At 40.9% G+C, this 15,281-nt stretch overlaps 1 protein-coding gene across 1 annotated transcript; it reads left to right on the top strand.

Moving 5' to 3' along the window:
* The first annotated feature begins 633 nt into the window (after window positions 1–633).
* On the top strand, window positions 634–15,031 carry p3h1 (prolyl 3-hydroxylase 1). Its single transcript, XM_082533561.1, has 15 exons — window positions 634–1,222; window positions 5,370–5,522; window positions 5,954–6,143; window positions 6,301–6,432; window positions 7,748–7,887; window positions 8,694–8,783; window positions 8,890–8,942; window positions 9,038–9,165; window positions 9,256–9,383; window positions 9,523–9,618; window positions 10,539–10,689; window positions 11,648–11,765; window positions 11,929–12,004; window positions 13,574–13,714; window positions 14,463–15,031. The coding sequence occupies exons 1-15, from the start codon at window positions 758–760 to the stop codon at window positions 14,931–14,933; spliced, it is 2,532 nt and encodes an 843-aa protein (XP_082389687.1). The 5' UTR covers window positions 634–757; the 3' UTR covers window positions 14,934–15,031.
* The last annotated feature ends 250 nt before the right edge of the window (window positions 15,032–15,281 follow it).

The following is a 15,281-nucleotide window of genomic DNA, read 5'->3' as shown; positions in this document are numbered from 1 at the left end:
GGTGGAACAGCGATCTTGATTAAATAGAAGAATGTTAAGCTTTACAATATACTGTGACACATTTCAGATGTACTGCCCATCATGCTGTTTGGGAATTCTCTTCCAACATCCAGCATCACAGCAGTACAACTTCATTAACAGCTTCAGTCAGACACGTTGAAAACTTTTAAAAAGTACACTTTTAGGCCATTGACGGGCTCTATCAGTGGCCTATAATACGAGTTTCTCCACAGACTTCAGGTTTCTTTGGGTGCCGTGTCTTCTCCTTGCCTCACCAGAACCTCACTGCTGTGTTCCTACGCACCAACAGCTGTATTTGGGAGCCTGTGAAAGTGTGAATGAGGACAATTCCAAACAGATCCATCAGTGGAAAAAAGCAAACAGTTAAAAGTACAGTTTTCATTGGTTAGTTGCCTTTTCTCGGACTTTTGTCAATAAACTTTCATACATTTTAACCAGACCTTTTCAGAAATCTGTGTCATTTTGTGTTTATTCAACTAGTGAAAATATTTTGCTCTGAAGCTCTGAAGCACTAAATCAACTCGTATCATGTTGCATACGGCTGATGCGTATGCATATGCATAAGGATGAAGGGTGGGGGGGGGTGTTGCCGAGGGGGGCTCCGCCGCTCAAATCCCACCTCCAGTCAAGCTCCTGGTGGAGAAAGGAGTAGTAACAATTCTCTCTGCGTACCGGCTCGTCGTCGGCCACAGGCCCAGGCTCAGGTCCCGCTGCAGAGCCCTGACACTTTGCCACCATGGAGCTCCGTTATGCGCTCACATTCCTCTGTGTTGTCGTGGTGCCTGCGTGCACATCGGACACTGAAGTGAGCAGCCACTTTGTTTTGGAGCCTTATGATTTCCTCTTCGACACGGCGGTGGAAGCTTACTATAAGGGGGACTGGTTATCGGTGATTCTGAACATGGAGAAGGCTCTCAAAAACAAAGCCACTTTGCGCAAAGTTAAAGCTCAGTGCCGCCAGAGCTGCGCCAACCAGACCGCTTTCGGCGAGCCTTTGGCCGGGTTGGGAGTTCCCATACCGGGGACCGGCTCTGTGGAGGACCTGGGCTTCTTCCAGAAATTCCTGAAGCGGGCCGACTGTGTTAACTCCTGCGAAACTGAGAAAGTCGGCGCACCAAGTTTGCATCTCGTCAGCGAGGAAATAGAGCTGGAGTTCAAGAAGAGGAGCCCATATAATTACCTACAAGTGGCGTATTTTAAGGTAGAAAAGGATGCTGGCAGCTACAGTGTGGCCTGTCTCTCACTGCACACACACACTCGCTTTGCTCTAGGCGAGCTAGAACAGTAAAAACTTTAGCACTGATTCTTTTTTAGCCTGTAAGTTAGAGCTGATGTGGAGCACATTACTGTTTTGCCCCAACCCCCCAAAACCAAGACAACCATGCCACGTCTTAAGGTGGAGTCAGCTTCTGCGGGGTGTGACGTTAGGACGTGAAATTGAGCGATTTAAAGGCCTAAAATTTTATTTTCAAAAGCTCCTGCTGGCAAACCACAAACGCTTGATCTGTGAAATAAGTAGGGACTAGCAATTATTTATTTTATTAATTTTTTTGTAGACTTAAATTCGTTTTTAACAAGATATTTTCCCAACTAAGCAAGTTAGGGGGCGTAAAGATGAATGGGTTAGTGTGAAAATAAGGATTTATTTTCTGCTCTGATGAAAATATTTTCTATGAAACTCTGTGTGACATGGCAGAGGTGTGCGGGACAAACGTCAAACAGGACGTTTGTCCCGCACACCTCAGCCTGGCCCCTAAAAGCTCAGGCTGAAGAAAATGTTAAAGTTAGTTTTTATCAAAAAGTCATAGAGCTGTCATAACTCATACAGTACTGTGAAAAAGTCTCAAGCCACGACTCATTTCTTCTCATTAGCTATTTTAGGGGGATATCTGTGTGTGCAGGTGACTATTACTGTGCATAATTATTAGGCAACTCAACAAAAAACAAATATATACCCATTTCAATTATTTATTTTTACCAGTGACACCAATATAACATCTCCACATTCACAAATATACATTTCTGACTAGGGCTGAACGATTATGGAAAATAATCTAATTGCGATTTTTTGCCCCAATATTGCAATTGCGATGCGATATGCGATTATTTTTTAAGGTCTTTGTCTTCTGTATTATTAAACAAAGACAAGCAATACATCATATAGTATGGCCAATACTATATTACATTAATTTTAAACTGTTCTTTCCTGGAAGACAGACCTCTGTTATGATGACATGAGGTGATGCATGAATTGATGACTGACATTTTTATTTAACTTCTTCAATCACAACAGTATATTTGAACATACACAATAGTTTATTTTTAGCTTACAAATATCTGAGCATAAAGTGCTGACAAGGAACCCTGGTGTAAACATTAAAATGAAAGTCAGTACAATGTGCAGATTGCAGAAATATACATAAACAAAATCAGTGGCTTTACCACACTCAGTTTTTCGACATCTGTGAACTACTAGACAGTCATTAAATTAAAAAATAATATTAAATAAATAAAACTAATAAATAAAAAATACACACATCTTACTGATCTCTGCAGTCAGTAACATTACACATAAAGTGCAAACATAATAGCAATTGTATAAACACACACACAAATACGCCTTTAAAATTTAAAGGCGTGAAATTGGACGGTCTAGCCTTCTGATTAGCGTCACCGCTGTCTCGGTGGAGTTTAATAAACTCGGCCGTCTGCTTCTTGCTATCTAAAATATAACCAGACACTGGTGTAAATTCTCGACTGTCTCATACTTCTGTTTAATAAGTTTTCTGTTTGACGTTTAGTCAGCTGTGTGAAAACCAAGGAGGAACCCACCCGGGGGATTAATAAAGTTTTATTTTATCTAATCTAATAACTTTAATCTCAGCCAAACCGATTTACTCACGAACAAACAAAACACTGAAAAAAGCCCAACAATAACATTTTTAGGTTGTCTAAGTGACTTATATATTACGTTTAACCCGAGCAGCGAAACTCCGCGGTGATCTGAAAATGATGTGCCGGGAGTTGTGCCGTTCTCGGCCGCATCAGTAATCCTCGAGCTCCCGGCTAGCTGTCGAGCTGGTGGGTAGCAGACGCCTCTGAAAACGTCGAAGCACTTTTGCAAATATGGGATATCTTGATAAACCGAGCAGATATTTGATGTTTACACAACTACTTTCTCGCCTGAAAATATGTTAAAAGTTTATTTTGTGACCCTGAAAGATTAGTATGAGTAATTTTAAAACTTAGTAGCGGCCGCCATTGTTGGAAACTGGAGTTTGGCTGGGCCGCACTATGAATTCTGGGATATGGTAGTAATTTGGACAGCCTTCGGCGCGTCGCTGTGACGTAATCGGTCTACAAATGCGGCCTCAGGAGGATGCAGCCCATGAATTTGGACATGTCCAGCGTATAATCGCAGCCTTTGCGGTTAGAAAATTGCACTTGATCATGTCGCGATATTATCGCAAATGCGATATATCGTTCAGCCCTATTTCTGACATTCAAAAACAAAACAAAAACAAATCAGCGACCAATATAGCCACCTTTCTTTGCAAGGACACTCAAAAGCCTGCCATCCATGGCTTCTGTCAGTGTTTTGATCTGTTCACCATCAACATTGCGTGCAGCAGCAACCACAGCCTCCCAGACACTGTTCAGAGAGGTGTACTGTTTTCCCTCCTTGTAAATCTCACATTTGATGATGGACCACAGGTTCTCAATGGGGTTCAGATCAGGTGAACAAGGAGGCCATGTCATTAGTTTTTCTTCTTTTATACCCTTTCTTGCCAGCCGCGCTGTGGAGTACTTGGATGCGTGTGATGGAGCATTGTCCTGCATGGAAATCATGTTTTTCTTCATGGGCAGTTATTTTGCGCCTTGGTTTTTCCACACGCTTCTTGCGACCCTGTTGACTATTTTGAATGAAACGCTTGATTGTTCGATGATCACGCTTCAGAAGCTTTGCAATTTTGAGACTGCTGCATCCCTCTGCAAGATATCTCACTATTTTTGACTTTTCTGAGCCTGTCAAGTCCTTCTTTTGACCCATTTTGCCAAAGGAAAGGAAGTTGCCTAATAATTATGCACACCTGATATAGGGTGTTGATGTCATTAGACCACACCCCTTCTCATTACAGAGATGCACATCACCTAATATGCTTAATTGGTAGTAGGCTTTCCAGCCTATACAGTTTGGAGTAAGACAACATGCATGAAGAGGATGATGTGGACAAAATACTCATTTGCCTAATAATTCTGCACTCCCTGTATTGCTCAAAACCACTTCAAAAAAGCCTCATAAAGAAATGAGGGATTGCTCAGGACTATTGCACAGCGCTGTATTATGCTTACGTATGAGTATGATGTACCACTGCAGGAAAACCAGAAAAAATGGCTTACTGCTTTCAAGTTCGGTTGTTTTTAGGATGTTGTTAGGTTGTTAGACTATTTTGTGACCCACTAAATCCACACAACTGCAACCTGGGCAGTTCAGTCAGGCCTTACATTAGTACGATTCACTTACTTGTGATTTCATTGTAATATATATTCTGAACTTTTGAAATATTTTAAAATCTGAGAAATACGACTGGTACTATATTGCTTTACTACTCTCAGCAATCAAAGCCCTTTCCTACTAAAAGTCTCAGTCTCTGTTTATACAAGGATATTTTTCCTATGCCTAAATACTTTTAACCTACCATGATCAAAGTTACACTGTGATGGATGCATCGGGGGAAACCTGGGCTTCAGTCTTGCCAAAAAATCTTTTAAGTCTTTCTACCTACTGAGCTGCCTAAACGTTAGCGTTTCAGATAGTAAAGAGTAAACTGAAATCCACCCCAGAAAATGTAAAGATAACAGTTTGGCCCTTATGGGTTACCAGACCAAAAATGTGAACATTTAAAATGATATTGCATCAAAAATCATTTATAGCAGATTAATTACCCCCAAAATAAAAGTGAGTGAAAGTTGACAAACACAGTCTGAAGTACCTGTACAAAAACATACAATAAGAATGATTAAACATAAATATGTAACATAATTAGTTAAAATAATAGCCTGTGTACATTACTGATGTCTCAATATGAGTATGTCAGGATCAATATTGGCTGGTGTATATAGTTAGCTAACATTTGGAAAGTAAAGAGCAACTACTGGGCTTAGTGCACCAAAACAAAAGTAAAATCAGAGTAGATTAAATGTATTCCACTACTACATTAACTAACTGTTAATGTATCTGTGCCTACATGAGATATTTTGATACCAAGTTAGCTTGCACGAGTTTTCCAGTTGAATTAAATAGAATAGAAAATAAGCTTGTGTATGTGTGTTTTTCTTCCTTTCAGATCAATAAGCTGGCCAAAGCAGTAGCAGCTGCCAACACGTTTTTCCTGGCCAACCCAGATCACATGGAGATGAGACAGAATCTGGACTACTACAGGATGATGGCAGGAGTACAGGAGGATGACTTCAAAGATCTGGAGGCCAGGCCACACATGGTGAAAGCAAACTCCGTCTTTGATAATGCTGTTATGTTCTTGTAGCCTCATCCTCTGCTGATTGTCTATAATTCATCTACAGTTTATTTTTATTGACATTTCATTAGTTTGGTCAGTTAAGTCAAATTAAGGAACAGTCAGACGATCCCCTGTGAACTAGCACTTGGTGACAACGAGAAGGAAGAACTCTCTTTTAACAGGAAGTGGCTTCCAGCAGGACCAGGCTCAGGGAGAGAAGGCAATCTATCATAATCAGCTGGAGGGGAAAACAGAAGAGAAGAAAGGAGGGCATTTTTCTTTACATGTTGCCACACGATGCAGTCTCTAACGATGATTCAAGCAGAAAGATTTAAACTCCTTTGTCTGCCTGACTGACCTTGAACAGATGAAGCTGACTGTTGCAGTAGCTGTGATGTGCCCTCTCTCTTCAGGCCCAGTTTCTGCTGGGAAAGAGCTCCTACAGTGACGACTCCTTCATCCTGGCGGCTGAACACTTTGAATCAGCCGTAGATGAGTACTTCATAGCTGATAAGGAGTGCAGAGTTCTGTGTGAGGGAGCCTACAACTATGATGGATACAACTACATGGAGTACAGTGCAGACCTGTTCCAGAGTATGAGTGGTGAGGCAGCATATCCTTTGCTTGTGAGCACTAAAGATTCCAACAGAGCTGAGAATTTGATGTGAAGCTGCATGCAAGGGAGACATTTGTATGGCAAATATGAAAAATAGGCTGCATGTGCTATAAATACTTGTATAAATGTGTCTGTGTCCCTCAGACCACTACCTGCAGGTGCTGAGCTGTAAGCAGCACTGTGCTGTGGAGCTGGCCTTAACTGCTGGCAGAGACAAGCCCTTTGAGGACTTCCTGCCTTCACACTTCAACTACCTGCAGTTCTCCTACTACAACAGTGAGTTTCACAGTGCTTTCTATAAGTCAGGTGTGCCTGTATCCACTGTCCTTAGCAACAATGCAGAAAAGAAGTCTAAACACAGAAATGAACAGCTATGGCCTCATATACACGGATCATCTGTTTGACGACTTTAATAGCAAAAACACAGACCTGCACCTAACATGAACGAGATTACCTCATAAATAAGCCAAATATTATATGATAATAGATCAGCATTTATTGCTGGACTCTGAATGGAAGTAATTCATGTGAATTTCTTTGTATTTAGTTTTCAATTGATTTGCAGTTTTTGCCCATTTGTTACAGTTGATCACAGATTAAAAGATTATCGCACATAATTGTCAACATTGACAGTGGAGTGATTCCTGTTTAATCATTGTCTTTATGCACCAAACTTGCTTTGCAGAGCCCAACTCACTGCAACTAATTGCAATAATTCTGGTCATGCCACATTTTTTAAAACTGTTCTGTGTGACTGTAGACTTAAAGAGCTTTTTGGTACATATGTTAAATACTTTAACTATTTATATAGTAAATAAAAAAGAGAAAATTCTCTTGTACTGCATGTATTTATAATGTATTTCTTCAAAATTAACCAAAAGAATTGCAGCGTTTTATGTAAAATTTCATATTGTTATATTTTACTTCTCCCTAGTGGCAGCCTTTAAAAGAGCAATATGAAAAATAACCCTGTCCTGTAAGAGTTTAGGCTCTTAACCTCTGAACTGCCGCAGGTTTCTTCCTGTTAAAGGAGAGTTTTTCCTTCTCTCTGTCACCAAAGTCCTTTCTCTGTTTTTATTGTAGGGTCTACCTTACAATATAAAGCACCTTGAGGCGACTGTTGTTGTATAAATAAAACTGAATTGAATTGAATCACCAGGTGACCACTGACCAGTCTCAGCATAAGACCAGGTTTTGTTTTAGCCAAAGAGGCAAATATTCTGAAACTATAAGATGTCATGTTAATCATTTTACATTGTTTTGTTTTGTTATAAGTTCTTCCATGTGGTTGTTCCAAACTTAGCATACTAACTTCATATAGCAGTAACACAATGAAGGTCTTTAAAATATTTTCATACTTTTATTTTTATTTTTCACACTTTCTTCATAATTTGATTTCATTTTTTGAATGTTTAACAACAAGTTTAAGCTAAAATTCTTCCGTGCTGTAACTTTAGAGTCCCCTGTAGGTACAGGATGTTTGTTATGAAATAGTCACTGGTGTTTAAGAACAAGGATATATGCTGCAAATCCAATAACATCCTTTTTGTTCACATCCATGATTCCATGGATTTTTGTCTTTTCTTTCCAGGTGAGAAGTACGAGAAGGCCATAGAGTGTGCTAAGACCTACCTGCTGTTCCACCCTGAGGATGAGGTGATGAACCAGAACCTGAACTATTACTCTGCCATGCTGGGCGAGGACAAAGCAGCAGCCATATCAGCCCGACAGGTACAGTTACACTGTGTTTAACAGAGGCTTTCAACCTCTTCTTCAACCTCACCGTGAGTGCAGTTATTCCTAGCATTGTGTTATCTTAATCCTTAGTGATCAGCAGTAAATTAGCCTGAACAAAGTGTGGTGGCAGAAAAATGGTCTTCATCAGCACTCACGTGTACTCAGGGGCACATTAAAAAAAGGCTCTGGTGGTGATCTAAGCACATAACTGTTTGCTGATTCTTAAAAAAGATTTGAGCTGCCCTGGGCCCTAAATGTCCACATAACACACTATTTAAAGTGGGTTATTATGGTTATCCATCACTACTAATGACTAAGTGATTATTTCCCAGGTGGAGGTTGCTGGCCTGTGGCCTGTGTTTTAGAATATAAAGGCTCCAAAGGTAGATGCAGGTGTATTATTACACCTGCATCTGTTGTCCAGACATCTGTATCCACAGCCTGACGGTGTGTATGCACCATGAGAGCAGAGCTGCATGAGCTCAAACACACTGCAACCTAAGAAAACACCCTCAAATCAAAGAATGCTACAAAAGCACAGGAGATAAAACAGAAGCTGAACAAGCACAACACAGATTTGCTCTCTGAATGCATACATCACCACTAACACGCGTCCGTCAGAATCACTGTAAAAAAAAAAGCCAGACCAATTTGTTCCTACTAAAATAAAGGAGAAGACAGCTCCAACTGGAGCTAAGGAACCAGAGATATAACGACGGTCTTTATAGCGCAGGCTTTGTGATTGTTGAATGTGATTTTAGGAGCTATGTTACAGGCTGCTGCTGACTTGTAATCCCTAGGTGGTGAAACAGTACATTCAGCAGTCGCTCCTGGAGAAAGAGCTCCTCTACTTTGGTTATGAAGCCTTTGGAATCACTTTTGTAGATCCGGTAAGTGTATAACTCAGTTTACATCTCGCCACATTCTGCACTACTTATGAAGTGCTGGGATATAAATAAATGTGATCTTTGAATTCTCTGTTATTTTTGCTTAAAGGACTCGTGGACCCCCGACGATGTCATGCCTAAGAAACTGAGAGAGAAACAGAAGTAAGACTAAGAGCACCGCCACACGTGTGCAGGTCGAGCATGAAGGTGCACTTAAAGTCAGTGTTGTTATCTGCGTGTGTGTTGCTGTGTCTCAGGGCTGAGAGAGAGACTGCAGCGAGGATCACAGAGGAGATAGGAAACCTGATGAAGGAGATTGAGAATCTGGTTGAGGAAAAGAAGAAGGATTCTTCAGAAATGACCAAGATGATAGTGCCACAGGAAGGTGAATGTTTCAGAGAACCAGGGTATAAAATGTCAGTCTTGTACAACCAGTCTTTATCCTCACGTCTTTATCTGTGACCTTATCTTGTAGATGGCGCTCTGCTGTACAGTGACATCAAGGTGACCATGACATCCAAGCAGCTGAATGGCTCCCAGCGGGTTTTGCTGGACGGTGTGATCACAGATGAGGAGTGCAGGGAGCTGCACCGTCTCTCCAATGTGAGTAGCCCCAAGGAATAAAGTTCAGTCCGTGTCAGCAAAGATTTCCTCACATCACCTGCATTCTGATCGTGTCGCGTATGTATGTTTTTCAGCTCGGCTGTTATAGGAGTTGCTTAATGTTGCATTTATTTCACAGACAGCTGCTCTAAAAGGCGATGGCTATAGAGGACGACCATCCCCACATTCCCCCAGCGAGATGTACCAGGGAGTCACCGTCCTGAAGGCTGTCAAGGTCTATAAAGCAGAAAAATTCCAAATAAGAGATGCCAACACAAGCACAAACGTTCACCTTTAATCATAGCTAGGGGAAAGATCAAAGCTGGTTCTTTATGTGGAAACAAAAAATACGTTTTTTAGTATAACAGCAGACTTTTTCCACATTTCAGCATCAAAACAACAGAACATGCAGCATATAGCTTATGTGCTCGAGCTGGCGGATGAGAATAAAAATGTTTGCAGCAGGTTAATCTAGAGGCTCACCTGTAAATGTAACCTGATGCTTATTGCTTCCAGCTGTTTGAGGTAATTAAATAGTTGCAGCTTCGTAGGATCCAAAACGACACGTGTGACTCAGCACGTCAGTTATTGTCTACACAGAGAGGAACGATCACTTAGAACCTGACAGTATATCACTTTTCCACGACATAATGCAGTCCTGTGAAAAACTGTTGATTCAGTAGCATGTGGAATTATATTTAGCAACAATAACTTGAAGTAATTGTTTGATGTATTATTTTATCAGCATCTCACATGATTGTGGAGGAATTTTGAACGACTCTTCTTTGTAGTATTGCTTCAGTTGATTGAGGTTTGCAGGCATTCGTTTATTCACAGCATGGAGCAATCATCACCCCTTCACCACCGTGCTTGACACTTTGTACGATGTGCTTGTGCTGATAGCCAGTGTTTGGTTTTCTCCCAACATGTCGCTGGGAATTCTAGCCAAAGATCTCCACTTTGGTCTTGTCTGTCCAAAGAACCTGAAGCTTTGCAAACCTAAGACGTGTTCTCTTTAGAGAGAAGATGCTCTTTCCTGGAACATTTTTCATCTTCAGTGCAAACACTTTTGTATTTATAGTTCTATATAAAAACAGACTCAACATTGTTTTCCTCCTTGTCCCAGCTTTTACATGGTTTTTCTTCTTCTCACAGCTTGGCCAGGAGGGGAAGGTCCCTCTGAAGAGCGCTCGTCTGTTCTTTGACCTCAGTGAGAAAGTGAGGAAGGTCTTAGAGTCCTACTTCCGTCTGGACACTCCACTCTATTTCACATACTCCCACCTGGTCTGTCGCTCTGCCATCGATGGTAAGCTAACCACTGACACTGTGTCATTTTTTCCCCATCCTGATTTTGTGTCTAGGAGTTGGTTCAGACATCACTCCCAAATGACCTCGTTTATCTGTTAGATCTGCTAGGACATGCCCGTCCTGCCCCGCGCTACAATATAAATGTCATTGTAGACCATTGTTAGGTGGTTGCCAAGTAACGTGATGCCATTGTAACATATCGTATATCTAATAATAGTTGATTTTTGTCAATATAAACTAGATGTTACTGTTGTGAAATAAAAATCATACGATGGTTAGACAGGTAAATGGCAGTTGGTTGGTGGTTGCTAGGCAACATGGTAACATCATAATGTGTTACATAGATAACAACCTTCAGGGGTCTAAGATGTACCTGTGCCATGTGTTTGGTTGCTCAGCTCCTCATCATAGAGCTGGCAGACAGACAAACAGAGATTTAGTGAATTAATTCAAAGTCCTGGACTGAAGAAGTCACTGGATGAGTGACGAAATGTTTCTCCCACTGAAAATGCTACATCCAGATGAACAGAAACCTTTTGGGATTTTCCTTACTTAGGTGAATGTGCATGCATCAAGACATAAAATCAGCAGACTGCAGCACCAGTGGCAGGAAGAAAAACGCATGTTTGTTTGATTTTTATTTTTTTCTTGCTGTCTACCCAGCATGCAGATAACTTTGTAGAGAAGAACCTTAGAACACAAGTAAAATTCAGTTTTATTTATCTAACACAAAATCACAATAACAGTTGCCTCACGGTGCTTGCAACAAAATTGTAACTGTGATGTAATAACTGAAGTTAGTACAGTCAAATATACTGAATTCAGTACCATTTTGGTCTCCACTACCTCTGACAATAAATACACAAAGAAACATATTTAGCTGTTGAATTCTCAGCTAGCTTTGTTTTTGGGCCCAAATTTCTCCAAATGTTCTCTCTGTGCTCCTGTTTGTTCAGAGAAGCAGGACGACCGTAAGGACATGAGTCACCCTGTCCACGTCGACAACTGTGTGCTGGTTTCTGAGGTCAACGAGTGTGTAAAGGAACCTCCTGCATACACTTACAGAGACTACAGGTATGGTTACACACACACACACACACACACACACACACACACACACACACACACACACACACACACACACACACACACACACACACACACACTTAAAATTCTGTCTACACAACCCACCCTGATGACAAGGACCGGCTGACCTCCTGGTGTCTCACTCCTGCAGTGCCATCCTTTATTTGAATGAGGACTTTGAAGGAGGAGAGTTCATTTTCACAGAGCTTGATGCCAAAACAGTGACGGTAAATATATATCTGATGTTTTTTCCTTTCTTTTTTAAAACTGTAAAGTTTTCTTTCAGACTGCTTTAGCTGCCTCCAAATGTTTTTATTTATTTGTTTTTTGATTTGTTAATGCTAAGTTAAGTTAATGGTTAGCAAGCAGCATCCATAAACTGTGTGCATATCTGCAATTTAGTGCTGAATAAAACACTAGTAAAACAAACTCTGACTGGAGTTTAATAACTGGCTATGGATGGAAAAAAATCACCCCAGTCAGAGTTGTTTCAATCATTCTCTACTGCTTATCCTTATCCTGTCTCTAACCCTATCCTAGATGGGGAAACTATCCATAGGGATCAAACATGTGTTTGTCCCAGGCTGTAAATGTGCTTTAACTGTAAGCTTGTGCTGTGTTTCCATAAGGAGTAAAAGTCCCACAAATAACTCTTTATGCCCGGAGCAAAGCCAAGCCATGAAGTCCAAGGAACTCTCTGTAGACCTTTGGAAAGGGTAAAGTGTTGGGTGGTCTCAGTTTTTGTGAGATTTAAAAGTTTGGGACCACTTGGACTCTTTATAGAGTTGGCAGGCTGTATTTTGCTAACGGCATTTAAATCTTAAAGCTATCACGATTCCCTGTGATGGGATTGTCTCTCGCTGTTACGGAAAATGACAGTGGGCTGAAGTGAGGAGGGATGCTGTAAAACAAAAAGATGTCCTTTAAGAAAACCTCACAATGAAAAGTCTCGCACATTTAATAAAAGTATGAAATTGTCTAAAATTCAGTTTGGATGGGTCACCACGGGAATTTCAGCACATAATCTTGCTATTTTCTCCCCTCTACATTATTTTAGATTTGCCTGGTTGTTTTGGCTTTTCTGTAGTTTGTGTAAACATGGTAATAGGATTCTAATTAGATTCATTAGCTTTATTAACAGTTGCACCTAAAAATACAAAAATCTCTGATGCATAGGACCGGCAAGTGGTTAATTTAGACCTATAATTACCTGTGAAAATGGCATATACGAGACAATTACAAGGCCTTTCACAAACACATCTGGATCATGTAGGATGCACATTTTGAACTCACGTTAATGTGCTTACTTTTAAGGAGCACTTGATGTGCACGTCCTTTGCAAATTTAGTATTAAATTTGATGTAAAGTGGTTTAAATATGCACTTAAAAACACTGACATTAACTATTGCTCTAACTATAGACACCTGAAGTTGCTCTAGAAGGCAGAGATCAGAGAATGGGGTCAGAGTTTACTTTTCAGCACTTTAATGACCCTAATCAAATAGTTATGACAGCACTGGAGTTGCTTCACGGCAGATGTTTGACTTTCTTTAAGGGGCCCAACTAAAAGGCAGGAATTAAACCCTGTGGAACACCTGCACAGAGATCTAAACTGTTCATTTTAATGAGGTTCCTGTTATAGATTATTAAGTGTACATGTGGACAAACTGCTAAGTTTATCCACAGGGTTTGACTGACAGAGTCTGAATACTTTTTAAAGCCACTGTGCATTTAACAAAAATGCATTTTTAACCACATCGATGTTGATTGTGTTGCGTGGTGTGTGTCTTCTCAAGGCGGAGGTGCATCCAAAGTGTGGTCGCGTGGTTGGTTTTGGAGCAGGGAAAGAAAACCCACATGGTGTCAAAGCTGTCACCCGGGGTCAGAGGTGTGCTGTTGCTCTGTGGTTCACCTTGGATCCTGCTCACGAGGAAAAGGTAAGGAAAACCACTGTAACCAGATGTGAGCATGCATAGGCTTTAGGTTTGGGTCTGTGTGCAATCCTTTTAAACAATAACTTCTTCCAAAATGGAGAAAGATGGGTCAGGATTTAGCATGAATTGTTCAAATGATCCTTTTTTCTAACACCTTGAATTCAGTTCAGTTCCATTTTTTTATATAGTGCCAAATCTCAACAACAGTTACCCCTAGGGACTTTATATTGTCAGGTAAAGACTCTACAATAATACAGAGAAAATAGAGAAAACCCCAACAATCAGATGACCCCTATGGGCAAGCACTCTGGCAACAGTGGGAAGGAAAAACTCCCTTTTAACAGGAAGAAACCTCCAGCAGAACCAGGCTCAGGGAGGGGCGGGGCCATCTGCCTTGACTGGTTGGGGTAGGGGGAGGAAGACAGGACAAAGACATGCTGTGGAAGAGAGACAGAGATTAATAATAACTAATGATTAAATGTAGAATGATGTATGAACACATAGGGAGTTAAAAGTGAGTGAAGAAGAACTACGTAGTGCATCAGACTATTTCCACAAAGTTATAAAGACAGCCTAAGTTGAAAACAGTGCACACAGTCAGTTATTGCTGTGCAGAAATATGAAACTCAGCTCTAGATAATGATGTTGTGTTTTCTGACTGCCAGCACAACTTCAAAGAAAATTTGTGATTCATACCTGTTCCTTGTTTCATTTTGCAGTCTCCCAAACATTTTCTTTTTTTGTCCCATAGGAAAGAATCCAGGCTCAGGATTTGCTGAAGATGTTTTCTACACCAGTGGATGCAGAGTTCAGTAAAAATGAGGCCATGGAAACTGAGTCTCAACCGAAAGCTCCCGCACAGGCTGACCAGGAGGCAGCCAGAAAAAAAGAAGTAGGAGAGCAGAAGCTCAAGCTGAACACGTCGGGCGATGCACAAACTGACCTGCTGAAGGATGCGGGGGAGGCCAAAACAGCCAGTAAAGGAACCACTAAAACCAAAGCTGCACCTAAAACAAAGCCTAAAGCTGGAGATCAAACGAAGGCAAAGACGACAGGCAAAGTTAAAGCTGCTGCTGCAAAAGATGGAAAACAGACAGCAAAAACAAAAGCAAAGCAGGGTGATAAACAGAAAACAAAACCAGCTGCAAAAAAGACAGTAAAAGCAGTTAAGAAGGACTCCACCTCAGCACCAGACTCTCAGAGCAACAAGGATGAATTGTGATCAAACAACACGTGCCTCTGTTTTCATGTGGGGCCAGCTACTGTCTACAAGATCTTCTCTGTGGGTGGTTAAATAAAAAGCTGTGTTACAAAATGTTATTTTTCTTTAAATACATTCATTATTTTGGATGTCACTTAAATTGTTCGCTATTTATGTGGTATGTGGTTGCTGACAATCTGCCCTCTGATTCCTTTTGCCCTGTGACAGCTGTGATAGGCTCCAGCACCCTGTGACCCTGAAGTAGATAAGCAGAGGAAATACATTGATGGACAGTCTTCACATGTGCCCACAATCACTCTCTAAACATGTGTATTTGGCCCTAGCTCTGAATCGTCTCACTTTAAACTC

The sequence above is a fragment of the Aulonocara stuartgranti genome (assembly GCF_965226115.1).
Source record: "Aulonocara stuartgranti genome assembly, chromosome: 5".
Classification (NCBI taxonomy): domain Eukaryota; kingdom Metazoa; phylum Chordata; class Actinopteri; order Cichliformes; family Cichlidae; genus Aulonocara; species Aulonocara stuartgranti.
This window is presented reverse-complemented; position numbering and strand designations above follow the sequence as displayed.